General features: G+C 31.6%; 2 protein-coding genes across 3 annotated transcripts; one reads left to right on the top strand and one right to left on the bottom strand.

Moving 5' to 3' along the window:
- Positions 1-666: 666 nt before the first annotated feature.
- On the bottom strand, positions 667-19,174 carry LOC139491406 (sorting nexin-7-like). The gene is made up of 11 exons (XM_071279084.1): positions 19,002-19,174; positions 16,815-17,006; positions 15,948-16,058; positions 15,305-15,466; positions 13,462-13,657; positions 10,923-11,053; positions 10,581-10,649; positions 9,475-9,561; positions 7,988-8,092; positions 7,503-7,655; positions 667-5,158 (listed from the first exon to the last, which is right to left on the bottom strand). The coding sequence occupies exons 1-11, from the start codon at positions 19,125-19,127 to the stop codon at positions 5,054-5,056; spliced, it is 1,437 nt and encodes a 478-aa protein (XP_071135185.1). The 5' UTR covers positions 19,128-19,174; the 3' UTR covers positions 667-5,053.
- A 55-nt stretch (positions 19,175-19,229) lies between these two features.
- On the top strand, positions 19,230-24,126 carry LOC139491393 (SOSS complex subunit C-like). Of its 2 annotated transcripts, XM_071279064.1 has the most exons (5): positions 19,230-19,352; positions 21,185-21,281; positions 22,268-22,313; positions 22,971-23,027; positions 23,725-24,126. In XM_071279064.1, the coding sequence occupies exons 1-5, from the start codon at positions 19,337-19,339 to the stop codon at positions 23,818-23,820; spliced, it is 312 nt and encodes a 103-aa protein (XP_071135165.1). In that variant the 5' UTR covers positions 19,230-19,336; the 3' UTR covers positions 23,821-24,126. The 2 variants fall into 2 exon arrangements, with proteins under 2 accessions (XP_071135165.1, XP_071135173.1); XM_071279072.1 differs by lacking the exon at positions 21,185-21,281 and having other exon boundaries at positions 19,250-19,352.
- The last annotated feature ends 697 nt before the right edge of the window (positions 24,127-24,823 follow it).

Raw genomic sequence — 24,823 nt, 5'->3', positions numbered from 1 at the left:
TGGTGTTCTATGGACAAATTCTTGTTTCATTTTATGACAATTACCATATTCTATTGTGAACAGGGCATTGTGTTCTTTGGACAAATTCTTGTTACATTTTATGACAGTTACTATAGTTAAGTGTGAACTGGGCATGGTGTTCTATGGACAAAGTCATGTTTCATTTTATGACAGTTACCGTAGTCTTGTGTGAACAGGGCATGGTGTTCTATGGACAAATTCTTGTTACATTTTATGACAGTTACCATAGTCTAGTCTGAACAGGGCATGGTGTTCTATGGACAAATTCTTGTTACATATTATGACAGTTACCATAGTCTAGTGTGAACAGGGCATGGTGTTCTATGGACAAATTATTGTTACATTTTATGACTGTTACTTTAGTCTAGTGTGAACAGGGCATTGTGTTCTATGGACAAATTATTGTTACATTTTATGACTGTTACTTAAGTCTAGTGTGAACAGGGCATTGTGTTCTATGGATAAATTCCTGGTTCATTCAATGACAGTAACTGTAGTCAAAGTTGAACCGGGCATTTTGTTCTACAGTCAAATTCTTGTTACATTTTATGACAGTTACCATAGTCTAGTGTGAACAATTCTTTTTGTTCTATGGGCAAATTCTTGCTACATTAGCTGTGGCAATATAATTAAGACAAATCAAAATAAATTCTGACATTTTATTGAATATTTTATTCAGACTCAAACATCAGTGACAAGTGAACAGGAGGTTCTTGTTTTCTGACTACATGTACAAATAAGATTCACATATAATTTTTCAAACAAACTCACTAGAATATTTAAATTGGCAGTTAACTTATAAGCTTTACGCCCATTTTTAAGAAAAAGTGAAAAAAAAGTTCCTTATAGACTACTATATGGGGGATTGACTTGCTATAAGGATAACTCCTATGCCTTTTTTTTTTTAAACCCCTCATATATATTAGAAATTTTCTACCAGGTTCTTTTAATCTCTTTATAGTCTACATATTTATTGATTCACAGAAATTCAAATTTCTGCTTCATAAGGGGAGATAACAAAGATGATTTGGAATGTACAAAATACTTATCTCTTGGTAAGTTGCAATGAAAACATTTGGTGACACCATATTTTTTTTAAATGTCCAAAAAGAATTATCTTCTCACATTTTATTTCAAAATACATATTTTCATTTTCAGTTTTCACATAATAATTCCTTTGCAATTCATAATTCTGATGAAATATGTCTTTTTTATGAACAACCTGTAGCTTGGAAACAACATAGGTGAACCACTTTTTATCATGTTATTGATTAAGTATTAAGAAATTTTATTGTTTTTTGTAAATACCTATATTTACTTATAGCATGTATTAAATAAATAATATAAACATTTGTGAGCAAGAAAAAAAAACCAAATAAATAAAAATTAAATTTCATTTTGGCAGACACTGGCACAACATGAGGAAAGTGGAATTTCTAATTTTCATACAAGTATTATTAATGTTTATGTAAAGAATATGCAGGATTTAAATGAAAGCATGTGTTCATAAAAATCTGATGAGGGTTCAAGTTGAAACTAAGCATACCAAAAATAAATTGTTTACTTTAGAAACTTATTCTTGTAACATATCTGTACTTAAATAACTTGTTACTTAGATAACTTCAATATGAATGAATCAATTAATACTGGCCAACTTATCTACAAAAAACTTAATGCACATGTAAAGTTGTAAGCATAGAATGTATGATATCTGTCAGATATGAGAGTCTTGTTTTGTTTTTGAAGAAAAATATTTTATACCTACATTACAACATTTCTTTTACTAACCAATTGAATATCTCATATGTATGAACCGAATAATACTTTTTAGTATGTATATCTTAAAATATATCACCATTTATCATATAGAGGAATAGCATTCATAAGATCACAACTACGTCTTTACGGACTTGATGGGACGAAGATGCATACATTCATATAAAATTTCTGTCAACCCTTTTTCAACAAACCTACAACCTCATTAAACATTTAATTTAAAATGTAAAGCAGAAGTAAACAAATTGATACTTGTGAGTTATCTCCCCTATTTTGGAGTTTTCAAAATAGTTCATGGTTTGTTTTTCAGTGATGTTATAGTTAAGTATGCATTCATGTTTGGTCACATGTCAGCATACTGAAAATATAAAAAATGCTATATTGGAATCTTGTGTTCATGCTTGTTTTTGTCTTAAATAACGTAACAAATAACTTAAAATTACAAAAAAGACAAGACATAAACAGACAAAATAAATAAAATTAAACAACTGGTCCCATTTACATAATAAAAATATTCATAAAAAAACAAAATTCAGTGTCAAACATTGCCCAAAACTTTTAAAATGATCATTCAAAAACAAAAACCTTTAATCTTGAATTACATTCAACATATTAATTTAAAGACAGAATAGACTAAACATGTAGTTATAACTGTAACACAATGAATTGCACTTTGCCCTTAATATATACATTGTATTTGAAATACTGTATAACCAATGAAAATTTAAGAATTTCTATAAAAGATATCAAGTTGCTAAAGAAAATGCAGGATCTTAGATTAAGCAAAACACTGCAAAAGAAGAAATTAATCAAAATGCTAGTCAGCACTGAATGGTAAAGATTGCTTTAATTTATCAGTGGGAAGTGAAATAAACTAATATTGCATTGAATAAAGCACTTAGTTGTAGTTGATTCAGCTACAATTTTGGACAATGGGAGATAACTCCAATTTTTAATGATGGCTTTAATAATGACATCATTTATATTTTTAAAACAGATATTTGATTCCTGCACCTTGCAAACTTTATGTTATTTTCTTGATAGGTGTAGCATTGTTTTGTGACTGGAATATCTGAGCATATATTACAGTAATAAATTACTGAAAATGTTCATGGATAGGATGTACAGAATGTTATGATTAACACACTATATTTTGTGTATCAAAAAGGTAGTGATAAGCCTTGGAAGATTTAGATATCAAGTCAGTAACATAGGGTTTTGATTGCATTTCATGCAATCTTTACCCAAAAACTCTTATCAATGTAAGTATCAGTATAAAATTGGAAACTAAACTTATGCTAGGGATGTAGGCAATATACATAGTTTTCTGCATCACACCATTTAACTGGCTCAGCACTGCAGATGCAATAGGTAAAACAGATCAAAACCACTATAACATACAATGTATTTGAATTGCAATGGAAATATACGTGACAAATTAAAACTATATAGATTTTACTTAATGTGTCCTTTAAGTATCAATCAAATCATTGTCGTCAATTTGAACAGAATTTTATTTGGGTAATACAAAATGTAGTAACACATAAAGAAAGGCAAGCCAGACTTGACACAACTAAAAGAGGAAAATTTATTGCTATATTTAACTTACAAAAATGTCAGCTTCCCAGCGTAACACATGGGTACTTAAAACAAGAATAACACAAATAAATGTGCATTTTTAACATTTCACTATAAAAGTATAAATATGTATGATATGTGAATACAATAACAATAGTTTCTAATGACAACACAACCTAGTAGCTTTGATATTATTCTTACATGTACACACATATTCCTAACATTAGATATAGCAACACATATGACAGTAACATTTACATGAAAATGGATGTGATGTGCATGATATTTGAAGTATTTAACTAGAAAATGTCATGGCTAAGTTTAAACTGTTTTTATAACACATGATATAGAGAATTTCAATTAGCCTTTATTTTCTATTCAAGGGTCATATTTTTGAGATTTAATATATCTCTTTTACAATACAAAAACAATGAGGTTCAGGAAACAACAGAGCTATTCACTTAATTTTGAGTAAAAAGTAAAGTATAAATTTATAAATATTACATTTTGTGAACCACAAAGTAATTATCACTAACAAATAAACTATTCCTCTAAAACCTTCAAGAAATAATCATACAACTTTTGACAATTTAAAATTAGATTACTACGGTATACTGAAATTTGTCACTTGATTTACAGCTTTAACTTCCAACGCAGCTGAAAAGTCCATACTTTACAGCAATAAATATAGTATCAATGCATTATAATTAATTCCAATAAAACACATAGAATTACATCAATACAATGTCATTAATCTATCTTGAGTATTGTGTATCTTATCAAATGCCCTTGAATTCACCATGACATACAAAAGGGTATTTTCTGCTTCAATTGACCATATGTAAAACAGAAATGGACACCCTAACCACTGACACAATCAGTTGGCTTGCGTACAAATGGAATGTTTGCAAATATCAAAGAAATTTACATATGTTGTTTTGATTTCTAAATGCCTTTTTACAATTGAAATAAACTCTCCATCCTACAGAGGAATACTAACAAATCTGAAGTGGAACTATATAAATATTGCTGGCTTTGTATCATAAATAATAAGGCCTCTTGTAGAATAAAGTATCTTTAAGTTTGAAACTGTATAAAATTTTTAGTGAGAATTTCTTATCAATAAATTATGCATCCAATTCAATTTTGTATGACACATACTATTTTTAAGTTTAGTTGTAAGATCATCACTAAATGTTTTAGTGTCATATATTGATTATGACCCTTGTATGTTTATATGTTCACTCTTTATCAGAGCAACAAACAGTGATATTGAAACATTAGTGTTATTCAGATATAATTGAATTTGATTATATTAAAAATGTGACTGAAAAGAATGATGAATCCTATAAATAAAACTTCATCTTTTAATCCATATAACATGATTTTGAATCAATTTTAAAATAACTTTCATATTTTTGTATAAATGCAGGTAAGGTTCATCTTTTCACTCCAAATTGGCAGTAATTGATGTGCATTCTGACTGTGTTTAACAAAGCTTTGATAAAGACATAAATAAGGTGCGTAACAAAACAACAGATGTGGCTGAATGAATAAATGCTATAAACACCTAGATAGGTTTCATTTGATTGTACTTCATATCAACAATGGTTTCTGAGTTATGTTTTATATCACAAGTCTTGAAATGAATAACATGTACAATGGCTTGATACTGTGACTAGGAGGAATCAGGTTCAGTCGGCTCTTCTGGAACTTCTGTAGTTATATATTCTAAATCTTTTGCTTGTATTTTCCTTATTGCACCTTCCCATGATTTTAAACACTAAAATAACAAATAAAGATATTTTATACGACTTATTCTACAAAACAAGAATGTGTCCTCAGTACACGAATGCCCCACTCGCACTATTATTTTCTATGTTCAGTGGACCGTGAAATTGGGGTAAAATCTCTAATTTGGCATTAAAATTAGAAAGATCATATCATAGGGAACATGTGTACCAAGTTTGAAGTTGATTGGACTTCAACTTCATCAAAAACTACCTCGACCAAAAACTTTAACCTGAAGCGGGACAGACGGACGGACGGACGGACGGACGAACGAACGGACGCACAGACCAGAAAACATAATGCCCCTCTACTATCGTAGGTGGGGCATAAAAAATAATTTATGGTAAAATAGTTTCTGTTTCACTGATCAAAATAATTGCTTCATGATAAACGCAAGATATTGTATTATTCAACAACTTAACATAAATTACTGATTACAGATGCCTTTTGTGATCCATCAATGAAATATGTCTAAAGTTTTCATTTGTTTGTATTTATCAAGTGATCCTCAGTTTGTCTAAAAATATAGTATATATACCAATACACATAATTAACAGCGCCTGGTGATGTTTTATAGCCTGACCGGTTTCGGTCCGAAAAGGACCTTCATCAGAGGCAGAATGATGGATTAATGTTTGCACCCTATTTATATAGATATGGTAACCAGCGGTTGAGTTTACCGGCGGTTGAGTTAACCGGCGGTTGAGTTATCCAGCAGTTCAGATTTAACTGGCAGTTTGTTTAGCCGGCGGTTGAGTTAACCAGTGGTTGAGATTTAACCGGCGGTTCAGAGTGAACCGGCGGATCAAAGTTATCCAGTGGATAAATATGTATCTTGTTGATATCTAAAAAGGTTCAATTATCCTTTCAGTGGGATTTTCCATGGTTACAGTTATCTATATTTAGCTAATGTACATGTTACAGTAAACTTTCTTTACATGTTACGGTAAACTTTTCGACATTATACGGTAATCATGTGACCTGATGATATAACCATATTTGGGCTTTAGCATTGGGTAAAGGGTGTTTTAATAATTGAAGAAGTACATGGTAATCATTTAGTCTTGATCTTTGGCTTATGATACACCTAAATATCAAGTCTTGGAATAGTATGTCATGGTAGTCATGTGATCTTGATATTTGGCTTATGATACACCTAAATATCAAGTCTTGAAATAGTACTTCCTAGTAGTCATGCAGTCTTGATCTCAGGCTTATGATACACCTGAATATCAAGTCCTGAAATAGTAATTCATGGTTGTCATGCAGTCTTGATCTTTGGCTTATGATACACCTAAATATCAAGTTTAATAATAGTATTTCATGGTAGTCATGCAGTCTTGACGTTTTAGCTTGTGATACGCCAAAACATCAAGTCAAAACTATTACCCCCCCTAACCAAACAAAATTTGGTTAAGGGGGGTTCTTATTGAGAATGCTTCATTTAAGCCTTTAGTACTCCTTAAGATCAAAGGTAGACGAATATTAATCCTCAGTGTTAAAAAGTTTTCAACACCTTAAGTTTGTAATGTAGGTATTACATATATACAGCAATTTCAGGTAATCGCTAGGCTTACGCTTAGTGACATAAGTAGTCTCTAAACACATTAGCTCCAAATGGAGCTTTCGTTAGTAGAAGCCATATTAACTATGTGTATCAGTGAGAAAAATGTAAAAGCATAAAAATATAGTATATATACCAATACACATAATTAACAGCGTCTGGTGATGTTTTATAGCCTGACCGGTTTGGTCCGAAAAGGACGTTCATCAGAGGCAGAATGATGGATTAATGTTTGCACCCTATTTATATAGATATGGTAACCGGCGGTTGAGTTAATCGGCGGTTGAGTTTACCGGCGGTCGAGTCTAAATCAATGTTTAAATTCCAATAGATTAAGTAAAAAGTTGGAATAGCTAAGATACAATTCAAACACCACTTTAAACCAAATGCAACGGAACAGAATAAAAAAAAAAGATGTTGTATGATTGCCAATGAGACCAAATGACACAGAAATTTACAACTATAAGTCACTGTACATGTTTATTTCAATTAAGGTACACCAGGGGGCAATGACAAAGATACAATCATAATTCAGTTATATAAACAATACAGTACAAGAATACAATGTATAATATGGATTTGATAATAACAAGATGATTTTAAATATTTTGTTCTCTGCAATAAGTATGTTTGCATCAGTGTGACCCAAGGGAAGACAATCAGTGTGACCCAAAAGAAGACAAACATTTAGGTATATTGATTGATGCTACAAATGTCTATACCAGTTCATCACTTTTAAATTGGACAATGAAAAGAGAAAAAACGCTTTTACCTTTTCATAATATTTAATTTGTCTATCAGCTTGAGACATAAATAATTCCTTGAGATCTTTTTGTTTATTTTTATGCCATCTTTCCATATCTGCCCTGAGATCAGTGTCTGCACATACTGTTTTATCATTTAATTCTTCCATTTGCTTCGTCAGCTGTAAAATAAAATAGAACACCTTTGAATCAGTAACCAAACTAATGTCAGATAACCTTAATACAAGGACAATTTTATCTGATGAAATATATTATTCAGCTAAGTTAGTTACTGTTACTACTCAATTTCATCTCTCCAAAATCTCAGCTTTTATTATTTGAGATCTAAATCTTCCTTTGAAAGCACACAATTACATATACTATTCTTTGTTATTTTATCTTGAGAGCCTATTTACTACTATTGTATGTATAATACAATATTGTGCAAATGCAAAAAATAAAAATTAATGGAGTATTTTCACTACATGTACCAAGTTTGAAAAAAAATGTGTACCTCCTCTATATTATGTTCTAATTTTTCTTGTTTCTGTTGTTTGACATCTTCTGGATCTTTGCCAAGGAATGCACCAATAGAATAAGTCTGATCAGAGATCTTTAACTGTAATGAATAAAAAAATCCTTAATAAAACAAGGGAACAAACACAATTAATCAATATGATGCATGTAGTGTATCATATCAGGCAATACAATAAAATCTTTGAATTTTTTCTTGTGTATTGCAGTTGGCCCTTAATTCCTAAACTGTTGGCCCCATAACCCCTTAAATGAATCCCAAACTTCTACTTGTGGTTTTTACCATTGTGGTACAATTTCAGAATAAATCGAAATACTTATACACAAGTTATTATCCTGAAACTAGAAAAAAAGCTTGCTTAGGGCCCCCTTTGGGCCCTTAATTCCTAAACGATTTGGACCATCATGCCCAAAATCAATCCCAACCATCCTTTAGTGGTATTGAACCTTTTGTAAAAAAAAAATCATAGAGATGCATGCACTTAAAACAAAGTTATTGTCTGGAAACCAAATGTGTCTTTGGACGACAAAGACGACGACGCAGACGACGATATCATACCATTATACAATCCCAAATTTTTTTTTGCAGTCGAATAAAAAGTAGTTCTGAAGGTAGATGCATAAATGAATGAAGGATTCTGTTTCTGGGCCAAGCTCTAAATAATCACCTTACATTTTCAAATAATTCCTGGTTTCAAGGTTCATTCTTCTAGACTTGTATATACTTCCTTCTTCCAACCTGGGCGTATACCCATAAACCAAAAAAAAAAAGTCAGAAGTTTGTCCCATAATACATAAATTAAAGCCTCTTACCTCAAATCAATGGTAAGCATGACCTTGGGTTAACCATTATAACATATGATTTTTAAAAACCAAAATAGTTTTTAGGGGAGACAATTCCTACCTTTTTTGTAGACATCAGTAGCAGAAAATTTCCAAGACAGATATAAATGACAATCATGATAGGTAGATTACGTTCCATATTTATGTTTTATACATATAGTCATTTGACAAACAAATATAATCACAAATCAACAGAAATTATTCTTTTAATTAAACATTTCTTGAACATATATAACAAGAATGTGTCCCCAGTACACAGATGCCCCATCCACACTATCATTTTCTATGTTCAGTGGACCGTGAAAATGGAAGAAAATCTCTAATTTGGCATACAAATTAGAAAGATCATATCATAAGGTACATGAGTACTAAGTTTCAAGTTGATTGGACTTCAACTTCATCAAAAACTACCTTGACCAAAAAATTTAACCAAAACTTTAACCTGAAGAGGGACACACTGACGGACGGACGGACACACAGACCAGAAAACATAATGTCCATAAATGGGGCATAAAATAAGGCGGTGTGGTATGATTGCAATGAGACACCTATCCAACAAAGTTCAAATTAAGTGGATGTAAGCAGTTATTAGAAATCTGTTATAGCACTGAAGGTTTTATGTACCTGTTCCCTTTCATCTTTTTTTCTATTGAGCTCATCAACAGTAGCATCAAATTCCATTTGTATAGCATCACGTCTTCGTAAAACAGCCTGAAACAAAGCTAGAAATTGTTAAAGCTAGTCATTATAGTCAACTTCCTCTGAATTGTTTATTATTTTTTTGTTGACTTTTTATTTAATAATTGTGAGAATAGAACATGAATAAAACTATCTGTCATGATCACTGAGTGGTAGGGCATAAATGGACTTATACTTATAATGGAGTGTTTTGAATGGATGGTTGTCTAAGAGCTTTTAGTTCAACTCATTTACACAATTTTTGCGAATGCTTCATACTTTTCTTCATTTGTAAAGGGTATAGGCAACCATAAAACCTTCCACAATGAGAAACCCCATACTGTATAGTCGGCTTTAAAAGGCCCTTACATGAAAAATATGAAACAATAGACGTATTGACACTTTTGTCCGCCGTTACGTAAAATCACACAGGTTCCCGTAAATTTTGACATAATAATTCAAAACATTTGACGTCATAATTCAAAAGTGATTGTTGCTTGACATCAAAAGGTCATTCGGAGGCAAAATACAGCTAAATACCAAAAGTGTAAATACGTTTATTGCATTAAGAAGACTAATGATCTTATTTAGAAAATAGTCAATTTGATCTTCCCTTTCCACATTTAAAAATATGTGTGGTATGTTACTAATGACCTTTCCTAGCACCACAGTTATTCATACTTTTTTATTTTTGCATTGTCTAACTAAGTTTCCCCAATTTATGAAAAATTAGATCTCACTGCCTACCACAAAAACTTAAAATAACCACATCTGTGAAAATGGTTCCGCTTCGAAACAAGTCATCATACATATCCAAGTTTAGGATATTGACAGGGAAATAGAGGAAAGGCAACTGTTGTCTTTTACCTGAAATGAATTGAGTATCTTGACCCAAATACAAAGAGCTGTATATATAATAAAGAAGTGGTATTATAGTGCATGGTTATTCCGTTTTTCATTTGTGGGATAGATGTTTCTTTCAATAGTGGTGTCCTTTTCAATAGGATATCATTCTGTTACAATATAAATAACCAGATTAATAAGATAAATACCTTTATTGCATCTGTAAATAATATATATTCTTTTAATGGTTGGGCAAAATCATCATCATTTGCATCAATCTGAAATGTATAATATTGACAAAGGATATGATCATAATGGTATATTCAATGCTAGAGTGTGTATGTAAAATGTAAATGCTGATTTACACTATTTGTGGAAAAGTCCTTGGTTTCAGGATTCCTTTAAATGTGTGTGAATAGTTAATCAATAGAAAATGGTCATTGTGTTCTGTTTTAAAGTAATAAGGGGAATATTTGGGCCAAAATTCTGTGCAAATTGAAAGGGAAAATTTGAAAAGAAAAAGCTAAAAAAAAAATACTGCTGATACATACCACTTCCCTCATATACTGACAACATTTGTCTACTGCGTCTGACATGGCAAGCAAAGAGGGAACCAGTTCTTCTTCAGAATTAGACCAAAGTGTGTATATTGGACCCCATTCACTTAATTCTATTAAATGCTCTGGAAAAAAATCATTTCAGTAAATCATTCAATGTTCAAAATTTCAGCAAATTAAAATATGGACCACTAAATATACAATTTTAATGCCTACTGTTTTTATAGACAGAGCATTAAACTTTATTACTCATCCTAGACTGAGTACTCTTTCATCTTATTTACTGGAATTTGGGAATATTGATACTCCCTATCACAGTGTTATTCTTGGTATAGTTTTAAAGGGGTACGAGATATATAAAAAATCTAAAGTTATTTTTTGTTTGTTCAATAACTAATGAATGTGAAATAGTGAAATAATAATTCGCTTTAGCAGCCAAAATGGTTCAATTTTGTCAAATTAAGCTAAGCAACCTTGATAATTAATTATTCACTTGCAAGTGAATAATTCCACCTCGTTAAATCCATATTCATGTGAACTTCAATTTAACCCTAGCAAGAGATTGACAACGCATTGTACACGTACTCGTTATTTAAAGGAAAAGAATGTCAACAATGAAAGTGAAACAAGGGTAAATCATTTGATAACTGATTCGATCCACATAAAATCATTCTTATACTGGTAAAAACGAAACGAACCTACATATTATCGACCCCATGCCCTGTAAACTGTTTATTTTAGACTTTTGATAGTTTGAATAATAAAATTGAGAATGGAAATGGGGAATGTGCCAAAGAGACAACAACCCGACCATAGAAAAATACACAACAGCAGAAGGTCACCAACAGGTCTTCAATGTAGCGAGAAATTCCCGCACCCAGAGGCGTCCTTCAACTGGCCCCAAAACAAATATATACTAGTTCAGTGATAATGAACGCCATACTAATTTCCAAATTGTACACAAGAAACTAAAATTAAAATAATACAAGACTAACAAAGGCCAGAGGCTCCTGAATTGGGACAGGCGCAAAAATGTGGCGGGGTTAAACATGTTTGTGAGATCTCAACCCTCCTCCTATACCTCTAGTCAATGTAGAAAAGTAAACGCATAACAATAAGCACATTAAAATTCAGTTCAAGAAAAGTCCAAGTCTGATGTCAGAAGATGTAACCAAAGAAAATAAACAAAATGACAATAATACATAAATAACAACAGACTACTAGCAGTTAACTGACATGCCAGCTCCAGACTTCAATTAAACTGACTGAAAGATTATGATTTCATCATATGAACATCAGGCACAATCCTTCCCGTTAGGGGTTTAGTATCATACCATCATAACATATATGAGAAGAAGATAACCCGTGTCATACCAACAACTGGTTTTTGAATAAATGTGTTTAGTTCCGATGCAAAGACCCTATAAGTGAATCAATATTAACGCCAAAATATGCAATCTTTAATGACCTGACAACAGTATCGTAACTATATCCCTTCTTAATAAGTCTATTCAAAGGTTTTGTTAGTTTCTGAGGTGAATACTGACACCTTTGTGCTTTATAAAGAATATTTCCATAAAAAATTGGATGTGAAATACCTGAACGTATAAGAAGTCTGCATGTTGAGCTATATTTACGAATGATGTCCTTATACCGATGAAAAAATTTAGTAAATGTTTTGACTAGTTTGTGATATCGAAAACCCTGGTGATATAATTTTTCAGTAATACATAAATTTCTCTCGTTAAAATCTAAAACATTGTTACATACACGAGCGAATCGTACAAGTTGAGATATATAAACACCGTATAAATGAATAAATGTTTTACATTGATATGAATCAAATACAATGTATGAGAATTTGAGTCAAATCGGTGATCATAAATTTGACAGCTAGTGCCCCTTTAAGGTTCGCACAGTAAAATGCAATATCAAATACCAGTACATCTAAAAGAAGCAAGAATATCATAATTCACAAACACAATGAAAAATAAACATTTTATTAAATCTTGAACATGAAAAGAGTAAAAATTATTATTCAAAGACAATAACTCCTATTAGGGGTCACTTGATCATTACAGCAATGTTGACCTGTTTACTCTGTAGATCTTATTGATATGGTAATTTTTACTATGCAAAGTCTCTTTTATAACAGATTCAAGGCAATAATAAAACATGATTATTCACAGGCTACACTTTTTCGGGACTTTAAAATGGGTTGCCATATTTTTCTGAGAAGTTCAAAGGAGATATGTACCTTAACATCTTCAATTATGCCTAAACTGATTTAGTTTTGAGATATGAGCTCAAATTCACATTTTAGCCCTATCTACTTTTAGCAAATGGTGGCAATCTTTGTTGATGAATCAAATCCACATATCTATTTCAAACTAGATTCCCTAATAAATATTCAAGTCAAGATTTGATAACATTTGGCCAAAAAGTTTCAGAGGGGATATCTTTGAAAAAGGTTTATGAAGACAGGCATAAATGGCCAGCTAAGTTAAAATGTTATCTGAACAATAAATGTTACCTGCTTGTTCTTTTGAAACTCTCTGACATATCCTGTCCATAACACTAATCTTTTCTGACAAGGCATGTATATAGTCATACATGACAACAAATTCTGGAGGTCTATTCTTATTCATGTAGGAAGCACTTATGTTATGTAATGAATCAGTCACTCTGCCTAATAAACCAGTTCCTTGTTTCTTATAAGCTTGGAATTCCTGAAACATAATATACAGGGCTTGTTAATTGCTATATACAAATGTACATGTATTATGCATATTGAAAATCAAGCAACTGTAATTTCATTTAAGTGAGAAAGGAAAATATCTGTTAACTCTTTTCTTATTTTCATATGGACATGAAGTACACAATGAAGTTGAATGAACTAGTCATAATAAACTTGATCTGCTGGATAATCAGCACTGAGCAGGTTTTTTTCTTTTATTTCGGAAATACTATTTATAAGATCATTTATCATACTCATCGATCAGTGTCTTCCCTTGAAAATTCTTGATGCATGGTGGGTCTAAGGTGAATTTGCAACACAGAGCGCGGCGTTGTTTTGTAGAATTATTTTTATTACACTAGTGAAATGAATTGTGCATGTCAGTTTAAAAACTTCACATAAATCTGCAATACAGTCAGGAACAATACTTAAAATTTTCTCCCAAGGCCAGCATGGATCCAAAAAAAAATTTCAAGGGCCCTGTAGAATTTTTTTAGGCTCTACCAGGTTTGTTTTTACTACAGGTACATACTTATTAATAGTCTGGAATGTTCTTATATAAAAGCCAATAATATATGTTTGAAATAGTTTGTTTCTGATTATAATGGAAATAATAAAGGAATTAAAAACACACAAGTTTTTCAGAATTAAAATCCATTTAACCATGTATTTTCAGACTGGTTAACTTTATATATTTGTAATACTATTGAAAAAAAAAACAAAAAAAAAAACAGATGTTAATTATTTTAATAAAAAGTATTATCAGTTTCACCCCAAGAAATGATTAATTTTTCATGAATAAATCTAAGCAGTTAATCAAAATGATTTCCAAAATGAAATTCTTACGGTCTATAAACTACAATGAAATGGAACTGTTTTCTGTTAAGGGGTTTCCCTGAATTTTCCCGCCAAAAAGCACATGGCTTTCAACAATTTTAAACAAAGCATTCAATTTGTGATCATGGATTACAGCTTTAATTAATTTAATTTGGATATAGATATTCAACTTTAGGTATAGTCAAGCAATGTTTTTACTTTCTTCTGGATTAAAACTAGTTTGAAAGATCAGTTTGAAAAATAAAATAATTTTTGACATCAAAACAAAAAAGATCTGAATTGTGAATATTCAGTGACCCATAAATTTTTTGAACTCTGCTACAGAGGTCAAAGTTACATCATGTTTCAACCGAATGATGTGTATTCTCTGTTACAACTATATTTATATAAATATTTCAATGTTAGACTTATGATTTCAAAATGTAAAATTTATACTGCAAAAGGTTTACTTTTTATTTTTCACGGAAGGATATTTGGAAGCTGTATCAGGCTATAATATTTCTCATTAAAACAATTTGAACTCCAGATTTCTGTTATGTAATCGAAGTCTTGATTGTTGTTCTATCTCATCAACGTGGTTGTAAAATCAGAGTGTTGCATCTAATTATGATCAATTATCAGTACAGTGAGTTTGAAACACCTGTAGAGTTTTGTCACTTGTCACTTCATATTATAAGATAATAAAAAATTCACACATAGCGGGATGCATTGTGGGTATGATAAACGCATGGCGGCCGAAATATTATGCGTAGTGGTACCTCAATGCATGAATAGCCTAGGGAAAACACTGCACATAACATACCCATGCTTTTGCTGTAAGAAATACTTGAAAACTCTTATCAAAGGACAAAACAGGATGGTCTGCTATGCGTTTAAGAAATTTCTGTAATGCTGCCTGTCTAACTCTGAGAAATTCTGGGCTGAAACGGTCCAATCTTCTCAAACTATGCTTCTCGGGAAGTGGCTAAAACATTCAAATCAATAATATACACCCATGAAAATTTTTGGCTGCAATATTCAAATCAATAATGTGCGTTAAGTTAAAATAATGTCCTTGTGGCTGAAATATCCAAATCATTAACGTGCATCAAGGTAAATCATAATCCTTTTGACTGCAATATTTAATCAATTTAATATCTTTTGAAAATCATTACATAATAGTCAATGCTAAAACACTAGATAGGAAATTATCTGTGTAGAAAGGATGTCTGAAAAATAAATTTGTCGTTTGCAATACAATAACTCTGATAAACAAATAAAGACGTGCATTTAAACTCTTATTTCAAGCATGTAGTTTGAAAAGTTCTGTATTTGTTTTTTACATCTCTTTACAGTAAATAAAGATAATTTTCATGTGAGCCTTAAACATTAGGTACAGTACATTGTGTATTGCCATTATATAAGTAAATTAAAGGAAGCTTCACACAATCAGACAAAAAACTTACAGGAACTAAATGTGTTGGGTATGTTTCTTCCAGTCTCTGTCTGAGCCATAAAAAGTCATTATATCGTCTTCTTACTGAATATTCACTGTCATCATATTCACTTCGAGTTGTCTGTAAATCAAACATAAACAATTTACTTTATACAGATATTTTGAAATTGATAAATTATCATATTTTTGGGACTAATACATGTATATCTAGCACTTATGAATCCCTCATGAAATTGAAAAGTAAACTTAATCAATAGAATTTACAAATTTTACTAATCTTATATGTCATGTAGAAATTGAAGTTACTTACATGCTGATAACTGACCTTGTTTGAATTCCACATATACATTTCACAATACTCAATTATTGTTAATAATCTATATCACCAGACACCTGATGATTATACATGTACACTTTGTAAAACATTTACAGAACTGTCTTTTTAAAGTTGACATCTTGTTACATTTGAAATCCGTAAACAGCTATTTAAGCATAGTTCATTCATCAAGGTCTAATGCAAGATAAAATATGCAATACAGGTAAGGTGCACTTGCACATTTAAATATTCATTTTCAATTATTTAAATGTGGACCTGCTTGGAAACTCTGAAGAGACTATTACATAAAATGTAAATGGAGTTCTTTTGTTTCGTAAATTTGCATGATTCAGGAACAGAAAAAATTGAATCTTGAATTATTCCGGGTTATATTTCCACTGTTTATAGATACTAACAAAGAATAAAGAACACATTGATGATATTTAATGAACATGCCAGTAAAAATAATGATGATATATTGAAGAAGATTTATTTTACCCTAAAACTATATATATTTTCATTGTGTTCAAAAGGACATTTTTGATAAAATTCTACACCTACTTTAGCATTAACTCTAAATGTAACATAGGATTCCATAGTACCAGTATGCTTTTCTGGGTCATCAACATTAACAAATAGGTCATGTGTGTCATCCTCTGCATCTTCAAAATGACTTAAATTGGCTATTAGACTAGAACTTCTGGAAATACTGAGGTCAGACTTTCCTGATGCATCCAAACTTAAACTCTCCATCTGGAAAACAAAAGACAGACTGTATTTAAGTCAGTAATATTATGAATAGAGTACTAGTGGAAACTGGCAAAATGCAAACATGTATTCTAAAATCAAATAATTAGAGAAGAAACTAAAAATTTTCTTCAAATGATATCAAATGCAATGCATATAATGAAGGACCAAGATACAACTGCCTTATTTTAAATATAACTAAGTTATGGCCCTTTTTATACAATGTCAAAAAATTGCGCTGCAATCTTTTCGAGTGTTATTTTCATAGATTTAGCATTTGCTGTGGGTGTTAAATTTTTCTCAAAATTTGTGTGCCACAGAAAACCAAAAGTTACCATATTTTTATACCTTAGACACAGCAGTTAAAATCATGATATACTGTAAACTAAAGGCACTTGCTTTTTATCTAAAACCAATATAAGGTCTGGATGTTTTATTGGGTTTTTCTTGTTTCATTGAGTTGCTGTCTTATTTGATGTGGAAAAATAACTGTTTTTTAAAACACAGTCACATGGCCATGGTCACCCCCCAAAAAAAACTGACAGATAAAGGAAACATTGGGCACATTCTGTAAGAACCACTTTTCCAAATTAAATTCTGAATCACATAATGCATGTGACATTAATATATCTAGGTCCAGCTATGCTCAAATACAGGTGCAAATACATATTCTATGTCCTAAATACAGCCATAGTTGTCAAAAGTCATATAAGTAAATAAATGTAGTTCCAGCTAGGGCATTTTCATAGGGCGGTCTGCCTGCCCTTCCCCAAGTGCCACCCTGTGCCCTTTTCTGACTCCATGTCCTTTTTCGTAAGTCCATGCCGTTATTGCCATACAATATTTTGATGAATATATAAAATTATTCTACCTGTCTTCATATATACATGTATGACAAGTTTATAACCCTCAGCTAATTAAACATTTACAGCAGGTGTAAGGTTGATTTTCATGTAGCATCAAAATTCTTAGCTGAAACCCCTGCAGTTTACTTAAGACAATGTTTGACATGCCCTTTGAAATATAAAACATCGCGCTAAAGTGCCCTTTTGAAATCCTAGCTGGAACACTGTAGTATAATTGCTTATTGTAAGACCGCTGTCCACAAGAGAAAAAATTACATAGAAGTTAACAACTACAGGTCACTGTATCGTGTTAAACAATGAGCAAAACAAATACTGCATAGATTGCTCATTTATGAAAGACCCCAAAATGACTAGTGCTCAACCTGTATACATGTAAGTTATATTTCTTCAACATGACTTAACTATAACTTATAAGAATAACTGACATAAGTCTAACAGTCAGATACAAATTTAGGAATTATAGTTATCTCGTACAATTGCAAACTTGTACCTATGTCAATTTGTACCACTAAAAACAAACTTGTAAACTACTTCTTATAAAGATTTCAATTCTTTTTTATAAAAGAATTAAAACATTTGTATATTGTATATATCTTTAATACACCTTATCGCTATTCCCGGCTGACCCGTCCGCTTGAACTTTTGACGTCAACAACAATCACTTTTCCATTGTGGCGTCAGACATTTTGTTTTATGACGTCAAAATTTTACGGGAACCTGTGTGATTTCCAGCAATGGCGGACAAATAGCGATAAGGTGTATGGTACCAGTTTGCAGTGGTACAAGTTCTAAATGGTACGACTTCGTAGTGGTACGAGTTTACTGCAAATAGTGGTACAAATTGACGTGGTATGAGTTTGCAATTTCAATGGTATGAATTAACTTGCTTCCCAAATTTAGAAACTATAATTACTTTTGAGAATCATAACTGACATAAGTTAAATAGATACAAATTCAGACAGTGACAACTATATTTTGTCCATGTCATACATAAATTCTTGTATATTTTCAATTTTGGTATAATTTATTAACACATAAAGCTAGAGTAAACATCTTTAGTTAGTAAATATCCGCCCATCATTTATTAACATAAATTATGTTTGATGAAAATAGTAAAGCCTGAGAAGTAACACACATCAGCATCATCTGTGATATCTAGACCACTGATCAAAGGGTCTTTAAAAGCTCTTTTTTCTTCTGATTTTGTAGGAGAGTCGTTTTCTCCATCTTTAGAGCCTGAACTGTAGCCTGTATCTGCCATATTTTTCTAATATCTCTTACGATATTATAAATATGCCATAAATTGACAAAATGTTATGTTATCTCTGATTGGACTATATTGGAAGAACAGCCAATCATTTCCGTTTTAACAGGAGCAAAAAATATTTTTTCAATGGTGTAAGCGGTACATAATTATATTTTTGTACATGCAAGAAAGGGCACAAAGGGCAGTGCTATCAGATCCTTACAATGTCTATGGGACAAGGTGATCATAATATAGAAATAAGCTTAAGATTTCCACCATAATAGACGGGAAAAGTTGAAAAAGGGAGGAGAGAGGGTTGCAAATGATAGTACATGTACTATAACTGTATAATAGAAAAGAATATTTGTATTCCCCAAATTACAGGGCCCACTAAGGGTATACAATCAGATACAATTGATTGACATAATTGGTAATTACAACAATAAACATTGGAGGTCCACTTCTTATGTACAAGGTGTAGCATTATTTATAGGGAAATTAAAAAACCAGATGACACACTTAAATTACAGTCTGACTTAGAAGCGGCCGGCAGGTGGGAGCAGGACTGGCTCATGCATTTTCACCCTGATAAGTTCAACATTCTCAGTGTAACTCAAAAACGGAAACCTTTAGACTTCACTTATAAATTACACAATCACTCTCTAGAAAAAGTCGACTATACAAAATATTTGGGCCTTACTCTTCAATCAAATTTAAAATGGGACAAACATATCGATAACATGACATCAAAAGCAAACCAGTCCCTTGGATTTATTCGTAGAAACCTAAAAAAAGCATCACCGAAAGTTAAAGCTCATGCATATAAAGCTCTTGTCCGACCAAAATTAGAGTACTGCTCAACAATTTGGGACCCACATCAAAAACAGCAAATTTCACAAATCGAAAAAGTTCAAAGAAGAGCAGCACGCTTCTTATGCAACCGCTTCCATAACACCAGCTCAGTTACTGAAATGATGACAGACCTAAATTGGTACCCACTCGAAATTAGGCGCTTACGATACAGACTTGTTTTCTTTTACAAAATTATACATGAAATTGTTGCAGTCCCTACACATAACCTTTTGATCCCACTAGACAATAGAACCAGACATAGCAATCCACACTCATTTAGGCAAATACAAACATCCAAAGACAGTTATAAATATTCATTTTATCCACGAACTGTTATAAATTGGAATCATCTGCCACAACAAATAGTATCATGCAGTACAGTACAGGGATTCAAGAGCATGATCTCAGAATCTGCTCTCATCCCCATATTCTATCCCTAACTATTCTGTTATCAAATGTATATAGTTATTATACCCCCGCTTTAAATACCCCCGCTTTAAAAAAGGGGGGGTATACTGTTTTACCTCTGTCTGTCAGTCCGTCCGTCCATCAGTCCGTCCATCAGTCCGTCCGTCAGTCAGTCCGTCCCATGAAACTTTCGTCACATTTTTCTCAGGAACTACACATCCACCCTTTCTGTAATTTGGTATCAACATTTATATATGTCAGCCATACTGTGTGATGCGTTTTCAGATTCATCACTTGACAACTTCCTGTATACCGAACACTTGTCTGATTTTACACATGATAGCCAAGTTGAAAATTTTCGTCACATTTTTCTCAGGAACTACAATACAAGGATTTCTGAAATTTGGTTTCAGGATTTATATAAGTCAGCTATACCGTGTGATGCGTTTTCAGATTCATCACTCGACAACTTCCTGTTTACCGAACACTTGTATGATTTTACACATGATAGCCAAGTTGAAAATTTTCGTCACATTTTTCTCAGGAACTACAATACAAGGATTTCTGAAATTTGGTTTCAAGATTTATATAAGTCAGCTTTACCGTGTGATGCGTTTTCAGATTCATCACTCGACTACTTCCTGTTACATGTACATTAAAAGGCAATATTTGTAATCAAATTAGCTTGGTGGACTTGTTTTCTACACTCTTTCAACAACTTTCATATTCTACAGAATCAAAATTGAAGAAAAGAACATGTAATTGGTACATTTACCTTACCATTATATCAATATACAATATATTTTTTAAAGAACAAAAGAACAGAAAAATTCTTGAACAGTTAGAAGAACAAAAGAAAAGATTAAGAATGGGAGGACATCCAGGTCCTGCTAATCCTATGGCCATCAGGTTAGGCATGTTATGATGAAACTAAATTATGAAAATAGAATAGTAAGGAATGTTGGTATGTCTTTCTGTGGATTAATAGTACCTTTTTGGCTAGAAGGTTAAAATATGTCCCAGTCTAGAATGGAATGTGATTCGTATTAAATTATATTATTCATATCCTAAATATAAAGGATGAAAGATTATAGTCTACTAGTTGTTTAAAATAAAAATCATCCAGAAAAACAAGCAATGTTGGAAACATTTAATTTAGCATAGAATATTCAACAATATTATGACCAAGATGTCAGCAATCATACAGTAAAGTCAGATATTATTTATTGTGAGGTCTGTACTCTGTAGTAATGCCAATAATAAAACCAATGAGTAAGAATTGCAATAATAAGAACTTGCAAGAAAAATTAGAAATTGCAATAATTACTCTAGCAGTTTTGTGCAGTCTTCAAAAATTCTATAATATAAATGCATGCATGCAAATATTTTTGAATTTTACAGATACGAAAGAAAAGTGTAAAGTACTTCATAAGTAATTTCATCAACATAGTTTGTAATATTGTTTGTATTATTGTACATTCATATAATATACCAGTACTGTACACTATCTCATTTTTAGCGAGTTGTTAAATAACGCAAATACAAATCATTGCAAATATGTAAAACTGGAATCTTCCATTATTCAAATACATCAAGCAAATTTGGAATCATGAAATTAAATCGGCTAAAAAGGACTGAACACGATATAAAGCATACATGAAAAAAGGTAATTAACAGTATATGATTAATTAGTTTACCTTGATTAGTTATTTACTGGTCATTTAATCAAGGATTTGTGACTGGTGACTACATCTACAGGTTGTTATGAATTTATGATAGTTTTTACGGACTTGCCACTTAAGGTAAGACGCATACTACATGACTTTAGTTTTTGACATAACATGTATTAATCCATACATTTTAATATCTTACTGATGATAACATTGACTTTTTAGTACTCCTCCTGCAGTTCAGCAGCCAGCCTTACCAGCCAATCCTTCTGTGAGTACCCATTGCACTTTTTATATATATCACTCAAAAAGTTTTTTTTTCATTTTTGCAAAGATTGGATAAAATCTAATCATTTCGTTATGTCTGTTATTCAATGCAAAAGGTTAAAACCTTAATAATTTTTTTTGTAAATAGTACATGTTTGTTTATTTTGTGAAAAAAATCAAAAAGACAAAAAAATTGTTAACGAAACATTGTACAAAAGTTTTAGGGAACGTAAAAAATTCTATTTTAACGAATAAATCAGTAATTGAGAATAAAAATCATTATATAGTGTAACCTGTGTTATCTGACACACTAGGGGGACACGAAAAAAAATGTCAGATTAAGCAGGGTGTAGGAAAACTAGGTATTTTCTGCAAGAATAGTCATATTTTAGGACCATGAAAATGTGAAGGTTTAAGCAGGATGTTGGAATACTCAGGTGTTGGACAAGGCAGATTACACTGTTTATGGTAAAAACTTGATGTATACGAGACAACCTCAGATAATAAGAAATGATAATAGGAGAGCAAAAAAGCTACTTCTATTATAAGTTTAACTTAGTGGAATGATACAAATATCCAAAAAGACAATAGAACATGAAGATGTTAACTTATAAATGCTGTTTTAGTCAGGTATAAAATATTTTGACATTGTTTATTCTAGTCGACACTTGTGATGGAGACTCACAACATGACACCAGCTCAAAGGGCAGCATTACAGGTACAATTTCTTTGATTATTTTTATTGCAAAAGAAAAGAGACATATCAGGAGCCTGTAATTCAGTGGTTGTCGTTTGTTTATGTGTTATATATTTGTTTTTCGTTCATTTTTTTATTTAAATAAGGCTGTTAGTTTTCTCGTTTGAATTGTTTTACATTGTCATATCGGGGCCTTTTATAGGTGACTATGCGGTATGGGCTTTGCTCATTGTTGAAGGCCGTACGGTGACCTATAGTTGTTAATGTCTGTGTCATTTTGGTCTCTTGTGGACAGTTGTCTCATTGGCAATCATACCACATCTTCTTTTTTATATCTCTGTGTTAACAGTTTATAATGCTTTATTAATGCTGTTTTTATATCAGGTCAATTTCTCATGTATTTCATGCGACTCTTTTTTGTTGATTATTGCCAAATGAACATATCTGTCTAACTGAGGTCACATAATGTTTGTCTCATTTGCATGGTTTATTGAAGTTAGAGGAAATTTGATTTTAATAACACTTCATGTTAGACCTGTTATCTTAAGCCTACAATGATAATTTACCTTTTTCATTTTGATTTATGTAGTTTGACCTTGATCTTTTAGACTTTTTACACATTATTCACTTAAATGAGTATAAATAGATTATGCAGATGAGTTCAGTTGAACATGTAATCATGTGACAAATTTATACTTCATGTCATTACTTTTTTCAGCATGCCAATGCAAATTCGTTTGGATATTTCATCACACAAGATTCGTCTTTTGGAAATCTGATACTGCCAGTGATACCACGGTTCAAAGATGTATGAATATGATCTCAACTCTAGATTTAAAAACATCAAAAGATAGCTGGATATTTGCAATGGTAAACATATTTTTGTGCTTGTGTAATCAGATTCAATCAAATATGAACAATTAATGAAGTTGAATAAAAACGCAGGAAAGAAGGAAAATAAAGTCTGTTTTCCCTTTGAATGACATTTTACATGATATAAAACTGTTTGTGATCTATTGTTATGCATGTTTACTTAGGGAATGCTGTAAGTTTGTTTTATAATTGATTTCTATGTTTATAAAGATGTAAATGTATGAAATATTAAATATTGAGTTTTTTATTCACTCTTTCAGTTCACTTGTAATTGTAATTTAGCATCCAACCAAAATGACTGCACTTTAATAAGAGCCTATGGAAAATACGAAAATATGGAAAAATGTTCATGAAATCCAGTTTGAAAACTGTAACCAGATAAACCATTACTGTTCTTTGTTAGACATTGAGAACATGTTAAGATTTATTGCAAAAGTCTTAAAAGAATTAAAAAATTTATGAAGTGTGTTGTAGCATGTTCTCCTCGAGGGTAATAGGTCCTGGATTGACCCCTGACTCAGTCAAAAATTGGGAATTTCCTGCTTCTCCATTAAGCTAATTTAATTTAAGTATCCTGTTTGGGTGACATGTCTTTCTGTTCACTATTACCTTGTGAACTAGCATTAAAAATCCATCTCAGTATGTCAGTTTAGTACAGGGTTAATATCTATATTTAAAATTAACATGTCCTGAATACGCATTTAATTTGCCTTTAGACATAAAACAGCCTTCCATCATCATTATTATGTAGTGTATTCCTTTTATATCAAATAACACACCATTTGACAGCAAAAAGTTAGATACTCCACATCAACAGTCTGTTACAATCCAAATTCAGACCTGTATCAAGCATGACTATTGTGTCCATTTTGGTCCCAACTTTTCAAGGTTGGTTATGTGGGGTCGTATCCAGCTGCGCTTTTAAGGACTTATTAAGGACTAAT

The sequence above is a fragment of the Mytilus edulis genome, chromosome 1 (assembly GCF_963676685.1).
Source record: "Mytilus edulis chromosome 1, xbMytEdul2.2, whole genome shotgun sequence".
Taxonomy (NCBI): domain Eukaryota; kingdom Metazoa; phylum Mollusca; class Bivalvia; order Mytilida; family Mytilidae; genus Mytilus; species Mytilus edulis.
This window is presented reverse-complemented; position numbering and strand designations above follow the sequence as displayed.

Coding starts and splice junctions, on each gene's coding strand:
- LOC139491406 (XM_071279084.1), bottom strand. CDS start 19,127: ATGGCAGATACAGGCTACAGTTCAGGCTCTAAAGATGGAGAAAACGAC. Junction 16,059..16,814: donor CATTTAGAGTTAATGCTAAA/GTAGGTGTAGAA, acceptor TTTGATTTACAG/ACAACTCGAAGTGAATATGA. Junction 7,656..7,987: donor TAGAACATAATATAGAGGAG/GTACACATTTTT, acceptor TTTATTTTACAG/CTGACGAAGCAAATGGAAGA.
- LOC139491393 (XM_071279064.1), top strand. Junction 21,282..22,267: donor GCTAATCCTATGGCCATCAG/GTTAGGCATGTT, acceptor TTGACTTTTTAG/TACTCCTCCTGCAGTTCAGC. Junction 22,314..22,970: donor CCTTACCAGCCAATCCTTCT/GTGAGTACCCAT, acceptor TGTTTATTCTAG/TCGACACTTGTGATGGAGAC.